This window comes from Emiliania huxleyi, assembly GCF_000372725.1.
Source record: "Emiliania huxleyi CCMP1516 unplaced genomic scaffold EMIHUscaffold_727, whole genome shotgun sequence".
NCBI lineage: Eukaryota > Haptophyta > Isochrysidales > Noelaerhabdaceae > Emiliania > Emiliania huxleyi.
The window spans coordinates 3,998-17,870 of record NW_005196552.1 but is presented as its reverse complement, the minus strand read 5'-3'; the positions used below and the strand labels follow the sequence as shown (position 1 = coordinate 17,870).

Genomic DNA, 13,873 nt, shown 5'->3' with positions numbered 1-13,873 from the left:
CGATCGTCTTTGAGTCCTTCATGCCGGCGAGGTGCTGGATCGCGCCTGGACGTATCAGTGCGGTCGGTCAGTGGTACACGCGTCCCGGCAAGCCGCCAAGATCAAGCGGGAAATGGTTCGGGGCGGGCGGGCCGGTTGGTGTGGTTGCTTGGAGCTTCCCCTGACCCATCCCGCCGGCGCCGGCCCCGCTCCTCCCGACGTAGGCGTTAATCTCCGAATGGGCTGGCGTCTTGCACGTGTGCGATCTCAGGGAGAGGGGGGCTCGCGATGCAATTCATGGCGCGGAGACGCGGTCTCGCGATGCAATTGATGGTGGAGGGGGAGTCCCAGGGGACTGATGGCAGAACGCGCGCCAGAGATGCCGACGGCGACGTACAAGTGAGAGAGAAGAGAGGGAGGGAAGGGAGGGAGGGAGAGGGAGCGAGAGAGGTGCGTGTGATGAGATCGCGCCAGAGATGCCGACGGCGACGTACAAGTCGGGCGCGACAACCTACAGCGGCACGGCCTCCACGCTGGCGCCACCGAGCCACGCCTGCAGCGGCCCGCGGCCGCAAGCGGCGGGGCGGCGGGCGGGCGGGCGGGCGGGCGGGCGGGCGGGCGGGCGGGCGGGCGGGCGGCGCCGGCAGCGGGGTGTGAGTGAGGGTGGCGGGTGCTGTGTGCGGGCGCGTCTCTCCTTGCCCGTCTGCCCGACTTGCATGTCGTTCGGACACATGCCGGAGTCGACGGCGGCGCGCGAGGCGCCCACCGCCGCGTTCAGCTTGAGCGCGAGGCTGTCGAGCATCGCAAAGTTGTCGCCAGTCTTGAGGCCGCGGCCGCCAGAGATCACCTGCAGGGAGGATCCGAGACGGTTCCGAGACGGATCCGAGACGGTTCCGAGAGGGTTCCGAGACGGTTCCGAGACGGTTCCGAGAGGGTTCCGAGAAGGTTCGGAGGAGCGGTCTTCCCTCAGCCCGACCGCGTGCAGGTGCGCCTCTCCGCCCGGCAACGGCGAATCTCGGCGAATCTCGGCGTATCTCGGCGAATCTCGACGAATCTGGACCGTCTTGGCAGAGGCGAGTTCTGGACGGTCGCTCTTGGCAACCTACGTTGTGAATTTCGTCAGGGTCGGGCGGGGGGGCGGGGGGGGGGAGACGGGTGTCGTGCAGCGCACGTTCAGCGCACCGTGTGAATCCACGGGCTACGAGTCCAACCGATGCAGCGGGATACAGCGGGACACGGGGCCGAATACAGCGGAGTACGTGTCCTCTCGAGCGCTGGCTGGGAGACCAGAGTCCGTGGTACCAAGGTATGCTTCTAGGCTTAGGCAGCCTCCTCGCTGATCCACGTCGTCGTGCCGGTCGGCGAGAAGTCGACGGCGGCGGCGGAGACAGCGGCGGAGCCGCCCTCCGCCGCCGCCTTGTCGAAGGACGTGGGGCGCACAGTCACGACCTGCACGGACGCGCAGAGGGGCGTGAGGGGAGGGGCGTGAGGGAAGGGGGGGTGAAAGGGCGTCCTCCCGGGGTGAGGGGAGGGAGGGCGGCGAAAGCGGCGGCGGCCGAGCGGCGGCGCCGCACGCACGCGCGCGCGCGGCGGCGGGTACGGCTCGCTGGCTGCAAGGCGTAGCGGGGCTGGAAGGGCGGGGCTGGCAGGGCGCAGTAAGCGCAGCGGGGCGCAGCAAAGGCTCCTTGATGGCATCCTCAGACTTGACGGTGGCGAGGGCGTTGCCGGCGTAGATGGGACGAACGAAGGTGTCCTCGCTCTTGACGTCGATGATGTCCGACACCTGCGCCACGTCAAGCAGCGCCGACACCCGCGGGAAGAGCCCCTTGCTGAAGGAGGAGGCGCCCGCGACGACGTGCGTGAAGCCCGTCTTTGCGATTCCCTCCACCAGCGGGGCCCACTCCTCCGCCACGCCGTGGTTGAGCGCGTCGTTGTCGACGAACTGCACCGCGTCCACGCCATCCGCCTTGGCCGCCGTCGCGGCCATCTCCGCAGAGCCGCCGACGAGAAGCGTAATGGGCTTCATCTGCGCGCACGCGGTGATGGCGGCGAGCGTGCCCTCGGAGAGCTTGGTACCGTCGTGCTCGGCGACCAGCAGCGTCGAGGCGTGGCGCCGGGAGCTCGAGAGCGAGCGGGAGCGCTGGGTGGCTCGGCAAAGGGCACGCTGCATTGTTCTCGACTTCCTGCTGATGGCGATCAGACTCGAAATATGGCACCCTGTCCAAGTGCTCCTAGCCGGCTCACAGTCAGTCTTCAGTCTTACACACCTCCAAGCATGGAGGACGGGCCCACACGCACACACACGCTGCACACGATTGGCTCGGGAGCCGACACGAGGCACACTGTCACCGGCCTTAGCACCGGGTCCGGACTGCTGGACACACAGCACGCAGCTCACAGGACAGCTCACTCACGAGGTGGCGCTATATAGTGGGGTTCTCAGGGACTGACACGGGAGAAGAAGGTGGAGCACAGGGACGGGGACACAGAACTCACGAACTGATATCCCACCCCGCGCCGGGGGCGGTGGCGCGCGCGAGCGCCGGGGTATTTGGACCCGCAGTCTGGCAGGCGCCAGGCCACAGACCCGCCGGCAGAGCCTTGAGTCGCATCCGCGATCCGCGCCGGCTCCTAGCCGGCTCACATCCTAGAGAAAATTTCTCGAGGTGTATATCCTTTGGCCGCGTTGGGTAGCGAGGATTGGTGTGACGCGATCCACGCAGGTGTGGTTTCTGACGGCCGACCGTCAGTGCACGGAGTTGCCCCTTCTCCGACTGCCCCGGCTAGTTCACGAGTTTCGGGGAGTGACCCATCAATCAATGCGAGAGAGAGAGATTTTTGAAGACCAACAAGAAATCACGACTCTCACAGTGATTTGGGCTCGGCAGCTTGTTAGCCCTCAGCCGAAGCTGGGGCCGGTCCCGTAGCCGAGAGAGCCCGCGCCGAATGAGTTCGACGCGGTCGGGGGGCCTTGCGGAGAGGCCAGCGAGGTGGCGATCGCTGTACTTCATGGTGTCATCAAGTGACCGGCTGACAAGCCAGAGGTCGATACTCTGGACGACCCATAGGACGCCACGAATGCCTGGAGGAGAGGGAGGCGGGGCCAGAGGCAGACTCAGCTGCTCTCGGGTGATCTCGCTTTGGTGGCTGAAGGACCCGATGGTCCTGTCACATTCGCGTTCCGAGTCGTGGGGGTAGAAGTTTTCGGGGTAGGATCGAGTCAGCACATCCTTGTAGTACAGCGGATCGCCAGGCTCGCCGGCAGCATCCGCAGGGAGGCAGCATATCAGGCACCAGTCTTCTAGAGAGCCCAACAGCTGCGGCCACGATGGCGGAGTCGGCCGCGGTTCGAGCGAGCAGCTTTTGGCTGCGGGATCGAATCGCGGAAGGCTCATGCCCTCGCGGAGCGACGCGGGTCGCGCGGCGCGCGCGTGTGCGAAATGCGACAACAGACGACAGACGACAGGAGACGCCTGTGAGCGGACATGTGCCGGACAGCGAGAGGCCGCAGGAGGCGCGACTGCTACGAGGCGATCCGGGCGAGCATGCTGCTAGGCGCGAGCCTGCTGCGAGGCGCGAGCCTGCTGCGAGGCGCGAGCCTGCTGCGCGGTGTGCCGCCGTCCACTCGGCTGGATCGCAGTTGCCTCTGCGCGTCCTGGGGAGGGACAATAGTGTCGCCGCCGGAGACGACTCGACGCCGCTGAGATCGGAGATCAAGCTCTGACAGGTCGCACGTCGCTCCTTTGACGCCGACGTGACTCACCCGTGCAGATCACATCAGGGCTCGGTCTCGACGCGCTCGGTACGACGCCTGCGACCCGTCTCCGGTCAAGTGGCACGACGCTCATCGCGCCTGCCAGCGCTGCCGTGCAGGCTGCCACGACGAGGTCGAGAACGCTTCTATACGCTCGCCGAGACTTCCTTTCCATCCCATTAGGCAGTCTGGGAACGGTGGCGGTCAGAGGCAAAGCCTACAAGGGGTGGTGGAACCACATGTCACGGCTACTGCCGGCTCGACCCCACTCCCCACGATAGCCTCGGAAGGCTGACTTTGCGGCACCATGTCATCGGACGATGTCGACGAGTTGGGTCGCTCTCGCGGTAGCCAGATGACCTCTCATACTAGGAGCATCGGCCATGGCCGCAGGGAGCGCGGGGGAGGGCGCTGGAAGCAACACGGAGCTCCGTTGGAGACGTTTTCAAGATTAGCGTGTCAGAGTGAAATGGAACTAGCCATAATGCGGATCACACACGAAGGATATGAAGATACAGCATGGCACACATGTAGCCCTCCACGACGCCCGCACCTCCACACCGCACGCGCGCAGCGATGAGTGCCCGCATGCACGCGCAGTGATGAGCGCCCGCATGCACGGCCTGCGGAGAACGAAAGAGCGCTGGCGCAGCCTAGACCACATGCGTCACCAGCCACGCACGGTGCAGTGTGCTATCGATGCTCCTATGCGCCCGGCACTCTGAGCGACTCAAGCTGCCCGAGGATCGGAACATAGAAGGCGAGGATGACTAGGACGAGCGCGGTGAAGAAGACTGCCACGCACATACCTGTCTGGCAGGATTCGGCGCACACGGCCACCGGGTTGACCTCCATCATGACGGCCGGTGTGCACGCGGACCGTGCCAGCAAGGTGAGAGCCCTGGCAAAGCAAGAGCGCCTGGCGGCGCCGGCCTTGTTATGAGAAGAAATAACCCACGGGCGCTCAGCGGAGCTGGGAAGAGGACCGCCGCAAGCGGCGTGGCGTGGAGCGGTTGTGCATCCCTCCGGGGGCCCCTCTGCGCCGGGGAGGCGTTGTTGGAGGCTAGGACGCAAGCGTGCGTCGCCCTTTTCAAACTCGGGGCCCACTCCGCTACGCTCCGACCCGAATTTGGAGGGCCTAAAAGTTTATGGTGTTGCTGCGCAAAAGGGGTCGGACACCGGGCGCAGCTCATGCTAAGAGCTAGAAGAGGAGATAGAGAGAACAACCACCCTGTCCCGTTATTGCGTACACCAACACCACAAAACGCTCTCCCTCTCCTGTCCTCACTCAGGGGGGTCACAACTACCAAGTCCCTCGACTAGCTGCCACAGGGCGCAGCTGCCACAGGGCGCAGCTGGAGACGCTCCCCCTCAATCGGCATCCACCCCCACCCGCTCCAGCCCCACTTCTGCTGCCGAGAGAGCTGAATCGAAGCAAGCGAGCCATTGCATCTTGGCCACGAGCACGGCGGAGTCGGCGTCGTAGCGCGCATCGTTCCCGCTCATCGCCCATTCCTCCCGTGACGTGTGTCGGCCGCGATTCGATGTCGCCACCTTCATCGCCAACGAGGACTCCCTCGACTGCAGGGGGGCTCCGGCGCGGGGAGGGACTCCGCCTGATGCGCTGGCCGACTGCGCCCTCCTCCTCCATGGGATCGATCCGATTCCGCAGCGGCGGTGCTGCGCGGGAGGCGGCCGCGGGCACGCTGGGCTCGATCAGCGGCTTTCCCCTCAGGTAGCGCGAAAGCACGGCGGATTCTTGGCTTCAATTTTACGAATGTCTTGGCACCAGCTGAAGGCTTGCCCCCGTCCACGGCGCAGATCGCCCAGTTCGTGCACGGTATTCGGATTTTGGCTATTTGCTCGTGTGGGGGTATATTGCAGATTTGTCAATGGTACCGCGTCTGCGACGCGGGCGCCTTGCGGGCAGAGCCCTTAGGACACCCTTTTATCTTGCGCGGTCAATACTGGTCGCGCGCGGGGGCGGCCCCAGCCTTTTCCTTGTCACAACGCTTTTGTTCACAGAATATGCTCGCGCGGCGCTGTGCGCTGGTCTGGGGATGGGGGGAGACTACCCGCGGGCCTAGAAGGCCGCCCCGCGCGCAGGGGGGGTGGGACATTGATTGAGACCGATCATGGAAGGCCGATGGCACAGCGGTCTGCCTTTTTGTTATACCAAAAGGAGGGCTACACGTTACACGACGCCCTCTACGCTGGGGTGCCGGCGCCCTACTGGGCCCCCCCGCTCCCTTCCCCTCAGAGCCCCCCATCCCACTAGCATTCCCCCGCGGTCCCTCGCGGCCGCATGACGCCGCACCAATGGCGCGCTGTGCCTCGTCCGCGAGCGCCATCCAGAGCTGCACCGACAGTCGCTGCAGCGCAAACGGCATCCATTCGCGCGCCGACCACGACCTCTGGTCGTACTGCCAGCATGTGAGCTTCCGGCCCGCCACCTCAGCCACCCGCCTCAGCAGCTCCTCCACCCCCGCGCTCATTGCGCCGAACTCCTCGACGAGCAGCGCCTCCACACGGCACTTCCCCTCTGCGTCCGTGGTCCCTCTGAGCGTGACGCGATTGCCCCACCAGGCGCGGGAAACCATCTCCCGCTTCGGGGTGCCCGGAGCGCCACCGGGGGGTGCCGCCCTCCCGTTCATGAGCCCAACAACACGAACGCTATCCATCCTCACCGGCCCCCATCCCCGTGGTCGGCCTCGCTCGCCGCGCCAAGCCGCGGTCCGGTCGTCCGCCCGGCGGCCAAGCCCAAGGGCGGGGAGGGGGCCACCCGCGCTCGCGCAGGATATCCTTTGGCCGCGTTGGGTAGCGAGGATTAGTGTGACGCGATCCACGCAGGCGTGGTTTCTGACGGCCGACCGTCAGTGCACGGAGTTGCCCCTTCTCCGACTGCCACACTATTCGTGGCTCAGTGGGCGCATGCGAAGCGCCGTCGCCGCCGTCAATGCCGATGGGCTGCGCTATAAATTCATTTTGGTATCAAAGAAAGCTACTTCTTCAGAGAATACCCAACGCGGCCAAAGGAACAACAAAATTTGGTATTGCTAAAAATCTCTCTCTCCAAAGGATATCCACCTCGAGAACCTCGAGAGAGAATACTGGAGGAAAGAATTCGCGCATGAGATGGCGCGGTCGCGCCTCGGCCGCGTGCTCCGGAGGCTCGACGCGCTGACGGACTGGGAGCGCGGCTCGCGCGCCGGCATGGCGGCCGCCGTCACCGCCCAGCCGTGCGCCGATCTGCTCAGCGTGCTCGGTGAGCCGCAGCGCCGGTTCCGCCACGTGCACGTGGCTGGCTCAAAGGGCAAGGGCAGCACGTGCGCGCTGCTGGGCTGCGCGCTCGAGCGGGGCGGCTGGAGGACCGCCGTGCTCTCGTCGCCGCACGTCGAGAGCCTAACAGAGCGCGTGCGGATCGATGGGCAGCCGATCGGCGAGGCGCCGCTCGCGGACGCGCTGGAGGCCGCGCTCGACGCGCGCGCGGCGGCGGCGGCGCGCGGCTCCGGCGGCGGCGGCGCGAGCTGGTTTGACGTCTTTGTCGCTGCGTCGCTGCTCGCGTGTGCTGAGGCGCGGGTGGGCTGGGCTGTGGTCGAGTGCGGCCTCGGCGGCCGGCGCGACTCGACGAATGTGCTGGGCGCGGAGGTGGCGCTGCTGACGTCGGTCGAGCTCGAGCACACCGAGGCGTGCTAGTAGACACCCCCGAGGCCATTTGACCAGAGGACTCACTCCTTCCTTCTTGAGCGCACCGAGGTGCTCGGCGACACCCTCGCGGCGATCGCGGCCGAGAAGGCTGCCATCGTGGCGGAGAGAGGCGCGCTGCTTGCGTGTGTGCCTCCCCACCTCACGCCCGCGGTGCGCGAGGAGGCGCGGCGGCGGCGCGGCGGCTCGGTCACTCAGCTGCCGCCGTCGGCCGACCGAGACGCCGACAACGTGGAGCTCGCCCGCGTCGCGCTCTCACGTTAATTACCATTCGGCACAGTAAATCAACTATTAACAGGTGGAGCTCGCCCGCCTCGCGCTCGACGAGCTAGGCAGGCGCGGCGCCACCGCCGCCGCCGACGCCGCCTCTGCCTCCGCCTCCGCCTCCGCCTCCGCCTCCGCCTCCGCCTCCGCCTCCGCCTCCGCCGCCTCTGCCGCTGGCACCGGCCGGTGGCTTCTCGGCCGCCACTTGCTGGGGGAGGAGGAGGTGCGGATGGCGCGGCGCCGCCTACCCGCACGGTGCGAGCTCGCCTGAGATTTGCTGAGACGCGGTCCTTGCACCGGTCCAACTCGATGCCTTCTTCAGGCCACCCACAGCCCCTCGCTTCCTGAGTCCCCAACCCCCCTCTCATCCCAACCTCTCTGTGTCTATACCCAAATCCCCCTCCCTCTTGCCCCCCTCCCTCCCTCTATCTTGACACGGCCCTCGCACACTCGTCGGCACTCGCTCAGACTCGCTCAGACCTCGAAATGCCGTGCGGCTGCTGCCTCTTAGACGTGGAGTCGCGAGGGACTAGCCCGGCCCTTACCCCACCGCCCTCGCGTGTGTGGGGAGACGCTGACCTTGCCTTGCCTCTCGCCCCTCTCCTACCAGGTACGAGGCGCTCGAGTCCGCGTGTGGCGTGGCCGTCCGCCGCGCCACATCGCAAGCGGTCTGGGCCGCGTCTCTTCACAGCTCTTGTGGGTGTTCACAGGCGTGGCCGTCCGCCTCGACGCCGCGCACACCGCCGCCAGTGCCGCGAAGCTCGTCCGCACCGTCGCGCGCGGCGGCGCTCTCGCTAGAAGCGGAAGACGCATTCATGTCTTCCAACTTGCGCCCGAGAGGACATGGACATGTGCATGTGCTCCGCTGCATTCGACCGCATTCAAGCTGTGTTGGTATTCGCCCCCCCTCTTGTTCACGCGGTGCTCTGAAGACTCTGCACAATACCGTCTTCCCGCGCTGAGTTGGTTGTGTTCACCATGCAGACGCCCATCCCCTACCCCCGCGGTACCCGAACCCATCCATGTGTTCACCATGCAGGCGGCGGCGAGGCTAGGAAAGGTCCAGGAAAGGTCCAGGAAAGGTCCAGCAGTGTGTTCACCATGCAGGCGGCGGCGAGGCGGCGCGCCCGCCGGTGTTGCTCGTGGGAATGCTCGATGACAAGGACCACGCGGCCGTCGGCGCCGTGCCCGCGTTCGCACGCTCCGCTATCGACGACCCCTCATCGGCACAGCGGATGCACCTAGGTGCCGCGCGAGGGCTGCCCTTGCCCTTGCCCCACCATGTGTGTGGAGAAGTTGACTTTGCCTCGCCTCACCTTAGGCGCCGCTCTCGCGTCGCTCGCGCCGCCGCACGCCGTGGTGTGCGACGTGCTCCCCACCGCCGCCGGCGGCGGCGGCGGCGGCGCTGTCCCGAGGCCCGGCGGCGACGCGGCGGCAGCTACGGCGATTCCTCTGCGAGGCGGCGCGCCCGCTCCAAGGTGTCTTGTTTGATGGCCGGGCCCGGGCTCCCTTTTTAGGCCCTCCGCGAGGCGGTCTCTGCCGGCGGCGGAGGAGGCGGCGCCGTCGTCGAGATGGCGGCCGACGTCGGCAGCGGGCTCGAGGGCGCGCTCGCGGCGGCGAGGCGCCACGGCACGTGGCTGCTTGTCGCGGGCTCGTTCCGGCTCTGCGGCGCGGTGCGGCCGCTGCTGCGCGAGCGGCGCGAGGAGTTGGTAGTACGTAAGAGTGAAGAGAGCGACTGGGAAGCAAAAAGTTGAGAGAGGGGGGCTAGACGCATGAAAGCATGTTTGGCTCCGTGGAGACCGTGGGCTCTGGCTGAGGAGTGAGGTCATGGTGACCAACAAACGGGTGGAAATGTCGGAAAATAGCCTTCCCGCGTATAGGAGCCAGAAAACGGCTCGCACACCATGTAAAAGCTCTCAGTGAGCTCTCTCGAAGCCACATCTCAGTTTTCGAAGCAACTTCGCGGTTGAAAAGTTAGTTATGTTGCGTACCAAAATCGCGTGAACGCACGGCAACAACAACGAACTCGCCGCTCGATATGGCCTCCCCGCCGCCGTCGCCCAACCCTTCCGAGATGCGGCAATTTGCTGCCGGGTGGTACTGGAATTCCGATCACACCGAGAAGGCTTGCGACGCAAGTGCATGCGGGATGTCGGTCATCTGCCACCACTTGCCAGCGACAAGGTTGCCGGGTCCATTGACGCAGACTTGCTGGAGATTGAAGAGGTGCTCGGCGTGCGATACTGCGATCCGAGCCAGATGACTGCGGTGGCGCTGAGTACATCATCCGCCGGCGGGGACGAGGCCGGGGACGAGGCCGGCGGCGGCGAGGGCCGTTCGCGGGCGGGCGGCGGCTAAACGCGCCTCTTGCTGCCGCCTTCTGCGCCCGTTGATAAAAAAATCCCTGTATGAGCACTTGTAAATGATCTAAAGTACCGTTCTCCCATCCCTCCCTTGGGTTGTGTGTTTTCTTTCTTTCTTTCTTTCTAACCGAATGCCACGTTCGGATCGCTTCTCATCGCAAACCCTGTCAGCAGTTCACCCTCGGGTATGTTCGTAAGAGCTACATAATAAATAAATAAATAAATAAAACGGGCACGCCAAACGAGGGGTGGGAGAAGGACAGGGTCCCCACCTGCACGAGCAGGATCTTGTAAGGACGATCAGGGACACAGGGGAACGGGAGCGGGGAGCGCATCGCGACACGGAGGGGGGCTGGGCAGGGTTCACCCACACGAGCTACATACACATGACGAGGAGGCGGGAGGGGTGGCACGCGCAGGCGGCGGCGGCGCAGGTGGCCGCGCAGTCCGGCAGGCAGCTCGCAGCATGTGGGACTTGTTCGGAGGGCGCTAGGCGCCGCCGTCGCTCGGCGTTGGCGCCGCCATCGCCGTCGCTGTTACTTGCCGCTCCCCCGAGCTCGCTGAGCCGCCAGGACCGCGGCCGCCTTCCTCACGGCCGGCGCTGCCACCGCCGGCGCCCTTACGGCCGCCTCTCGCGCCGTCGAGATTCCGTCGCCACGATCGCCGTCGGTTCTGCTGCGCGGCCTCGGCGTAACCGTGGCGCGGTTCCGGCCTACCCATGCTGCCCTGGAGGCGTCCAGAGCCGAGCCCAGAGGGAGAGGGCGTCCTATGGGGCCATCTAGCTCGGGTGGGTGCGCGGCGGCGACCGGCGCAACCCTCGTTTGAACTTGTGTGCTCTCTGTCTGTCTGTCAGCTGTTTCGGCTAAGTCGATTTGTACCGGTAGGGTGCCCACAGGACCCAAAAGAAAATAGCTTTCCGACTCAAAAAGGGACGCACGAGGCAAATCTGATGTTGGAATGTTCCAATAGGAGCGAGGCCTCTTCCGTTGGGGGACCGAGTACATAGGAAACGAGGGTTCCCCGGTTTGTCACGCGCGAGCGCGAGCGTGACACTGCACTTGGCGCCGAGCGCCCGCGGCTCAGACCTTGTGCAGGCCACCCCTCATTGGGCACGCCGGTCTGGACCGATGGCGCTCGGTGTGGAGCAAGCAAGACCCCCCCCCCCCCCATCGGCGCGCGCTCGCCATTCCAACGGCCGCCAGGAGCACCAAGAGGACTCCTCATGGCTGTGCCCAAGTGGGCTTCGACCGGCCTCGGCTGGGGGGGCGGGTTGTCCCGGCTGCGGACACCTTCTGCAGCCCCCTGGGCCCGTGACAGCACCCCAAAACTGCCCCTCGGCGGCATACAGCACTGCCAGCCAGCCTCTTCCTCCTCCTCAAGGGCTGTACTATAGGCCATATTGCGCCGCCTCCTACTGGCAGCCGGGCGGGCGCGCGCCGCGGGCGCCTCGGCGCGCGCACGGCTCGCAAAGTTCGAACGAGTACTGCCGCCCGGCCGCCTCAAGGCTGCCGGGCGGCAGTACTCGCCTCGCAAGGCGCGCACCGGCTGATCTGGCTGCTGCGCCGGCGGCCGCTGCGCTGGCCGCTGCTGCGCCGGCTGGCGGGCGGTACGGCCGCCGGCGGCCGCTGCACCCGCGCCTTCCCTCGCGGGCGCCGTCGCGCCGCGCGCGCCCAACTCTGCTGGCACACGGCACGCGTCGTCACTCAGCCCGGAGAATAGGCGGTGCAGCGCGCGAAGCGCGCGCGATCTCGTACTTTTAAGGCTGGATCCGGCCATTCCAAGGGTAGGACGACGCAGCAGATGACGACGCAGCGGCGCCGTTGCCGTCGCCTGGCTGGGCGTAGGTGGTGACCGTGCCGGGGCTCAGGACGACGGGTTGGAGAAGGACGCCGGGATGGGCTGGCGTTGCCTCCCCTTCAAACGGGTACCAGAAGTCGAGTAGGATCTGGGTCGAGGTCGGGATTGGGTAGTGCACGTTGATGTGGGCGAGCGCCTCTTGGATGTCGCGGTACTTCTTGTGGCGCGCCCTCGAGCCCCCGACGGCGCCGTGCGCTGCGCAGAGGTCCCACGTGGAAAAGACGCCCCAACCAGACCCTGGAACGTAGAGCGCGTAGTACCAAGGCTTGGGCGCGGCGGAGACGCTGTGTAAAATGAACAGGGAAGCGAAAATGCCGTTTTTGGTGTAAGCCGCCATGGGGCCGGCGAGTAAGAGATCTCCCGGGAGCTTTGCCATCACCAGTCCCAGCGGGTCGGAGAGGTCCCAGAGGCCGCCCGCCGACGAGGCGTCGCGCGAGAAGAGACTGGTGATGGTCTCGTTTGCGGGCGTGCCGCCAACGAAGATGTCCATGTCGGAGTTGTTGGGGACGGGCGACGCCAGAACGGCGCCTCCTCGTCCTGGTGCTCGACTGCCTTCGGTACCGGTCGGCCCGGGTCCCGGCAGGAGCGAGTCGTCGGACGGGTAGAAGATGCGCTCGGAGTCGATGAACTTGTACAACTCGTGGCTCCGAGAGGGCCGCACCTCGCACAACCCAACCAGGCCCCCGCCCAGCGGGGTAGTTTCCTGGCTACTGGTCGGGCTGTGGTCGGTGCGGTTGGCTCCGGCTCTGCCAGTCGTCGAGGGCAATGTGAAAGACGGTTGTGCCGCCCCCGCCCCCTCATCCGAGGGGACCCCACCGGCGTTGTGGACACTGTGAGGGACAGGCTGCCTTGTGGCTGCCTTTGGTCCGACACAGAGCCATTCTGCACGGTGCCAGGTGGGTGGGACGGTCGAGGTAGTCGGCGCCGGACCTGTGCAGCGGGTAGAAAACACGCTAGACACGCTAGGCACACTAGACTCGTCACGCGACACAGACACAAAAGACAGGACACGAGACGAGGTAGCCTCGGCAGCAGCCGTGGCGGAAGCCGTGGCGGAAGCCGTGGCGGAAGCCGTGGCGGAAGCCGTGGCGGAAGCCGTGGCGGAAGCCGTGGCGGAAGCCGTGGCGGAAGCCGTGGCGGAAGCCGTGGCGGCAGCCGAGGCTGGCTCGGGAGCCGCGGCGGCAGCCGTCGGGTGCTCGACGATAGCTTGGACCGGCTCGACCGCGCTGCAGATGTTTGAAGCGGGTCGAGCTGGCAGCTCTTGGAGCGTCGAGCCGAGGAGTGGGTGTCGGACAGCGCCGACGTGGGACTCCGCTGTCGCGGCGTCCACGGGGCGCAGAGCACGCGTGCTCTGCGCGAGTGCGAGCGCAGGATCGCTCAGGATCAGCAGCACGGCGGCCGCGAGCCGAAGAGGCCCGACAGCCGACATGCCAGCTGAAGTAAGGAGTCCCTATCATTGAAAGAAGCAGACGGGTCGGACCACACGCTCTCCGAATGGGATTTTCTGCCCTACCGCCTGTCGCGGCCCCGCCTGCCTCCCGGGGCCCGCCCGGCCGTGCCATCCGCCGCCGGACCGCCCGGCGGGTCCAACCCGAAGCGGGCGACCGGCCGTTCGCACCGCTCGGCCGGCGGGGCGAGCCCCGCGGCCCTCGATCGCTCGCCCCGGGACGTGGCCCGACCGGCCCACGCGCACGTCCTGGCCTCTACCGCCGCTTTCGGCGGCGCAATTTGCGCCTTCATCGCTCTCTGGATCCTCCTGGCACCCATCGGACTCTTCCCGACGGTCGGAGGCACCCACTCCGTGCACTTTGAGTCAGACTCGCTCTTCGGCAGGCACGCTCTTCGGCAAAAAGTCGCCGCCGGCCGTTCACGCCGAGCCAGCCAGTTGCCGGCTCGCACGGCAGCCTCTTCCTCTCGACCAGCCTCAACTTCGACACGGTCATCATTTTGT

The 13,873-nt window shown here is 66.5% G+C and overlaps 2 protein-coding genes across 2 annotated transcripts; one reads left to right on the top strand and one right to left on the bottom strand.

The window, feature by feature from the left end:
* Positions 1-30: 30 nt before the first annotated feature.
* EMIHUDRAFT_446324 (hypothetical protein) lies at positions 31-2,176 on the bottom strand (the record flags this gene model as incomplete). The annotated part of the gene is made up of 6 exons (XM_005761072.1): positions 1,664-2,176; positions 1,309-1,428; positions 1,040-1,081; positions 674-826; positions 451-490; positions 31-45 (listed from the first exon to the last, which is right to left on the bottom strand). Coding segments are annotated over exons 1-6 (855 nt in total), but the record flags the coding sequence as incomplete, so codon positions are not given.
* Positions 2,177-6,852: 4,676 nt separating this feature from the next.
* EMIHUDRAFT_471063 (hypothetical protein) lies at positions 6,853-10,060 on the top strand (the record flags this gene model as incomplete). The annotated part of the gene is made up of 9 exons (XM_005761071.1): positions 6,853-7,420; positions 7,490-7,669; positions 7,737-7,957; positions 8,313-8,338; positions 8,413-8,487; positions 8,810-8,881; positions 9,024-9,145; positions 9,220-9,375; positions 9,887-10,060. The coding sequence occupies exons 1-9, from the start codon at positions 6,869-6,871 to the stop codon at positions 10,058-10,060; spliced, it is 1,578 nt and encodes a 525-aa protein (XP_005761128.1). The 5' UTR covers positions 6,853-6,868.
* Positions 10,061-13,873: the final 3,813 nt, after the last annotated feature.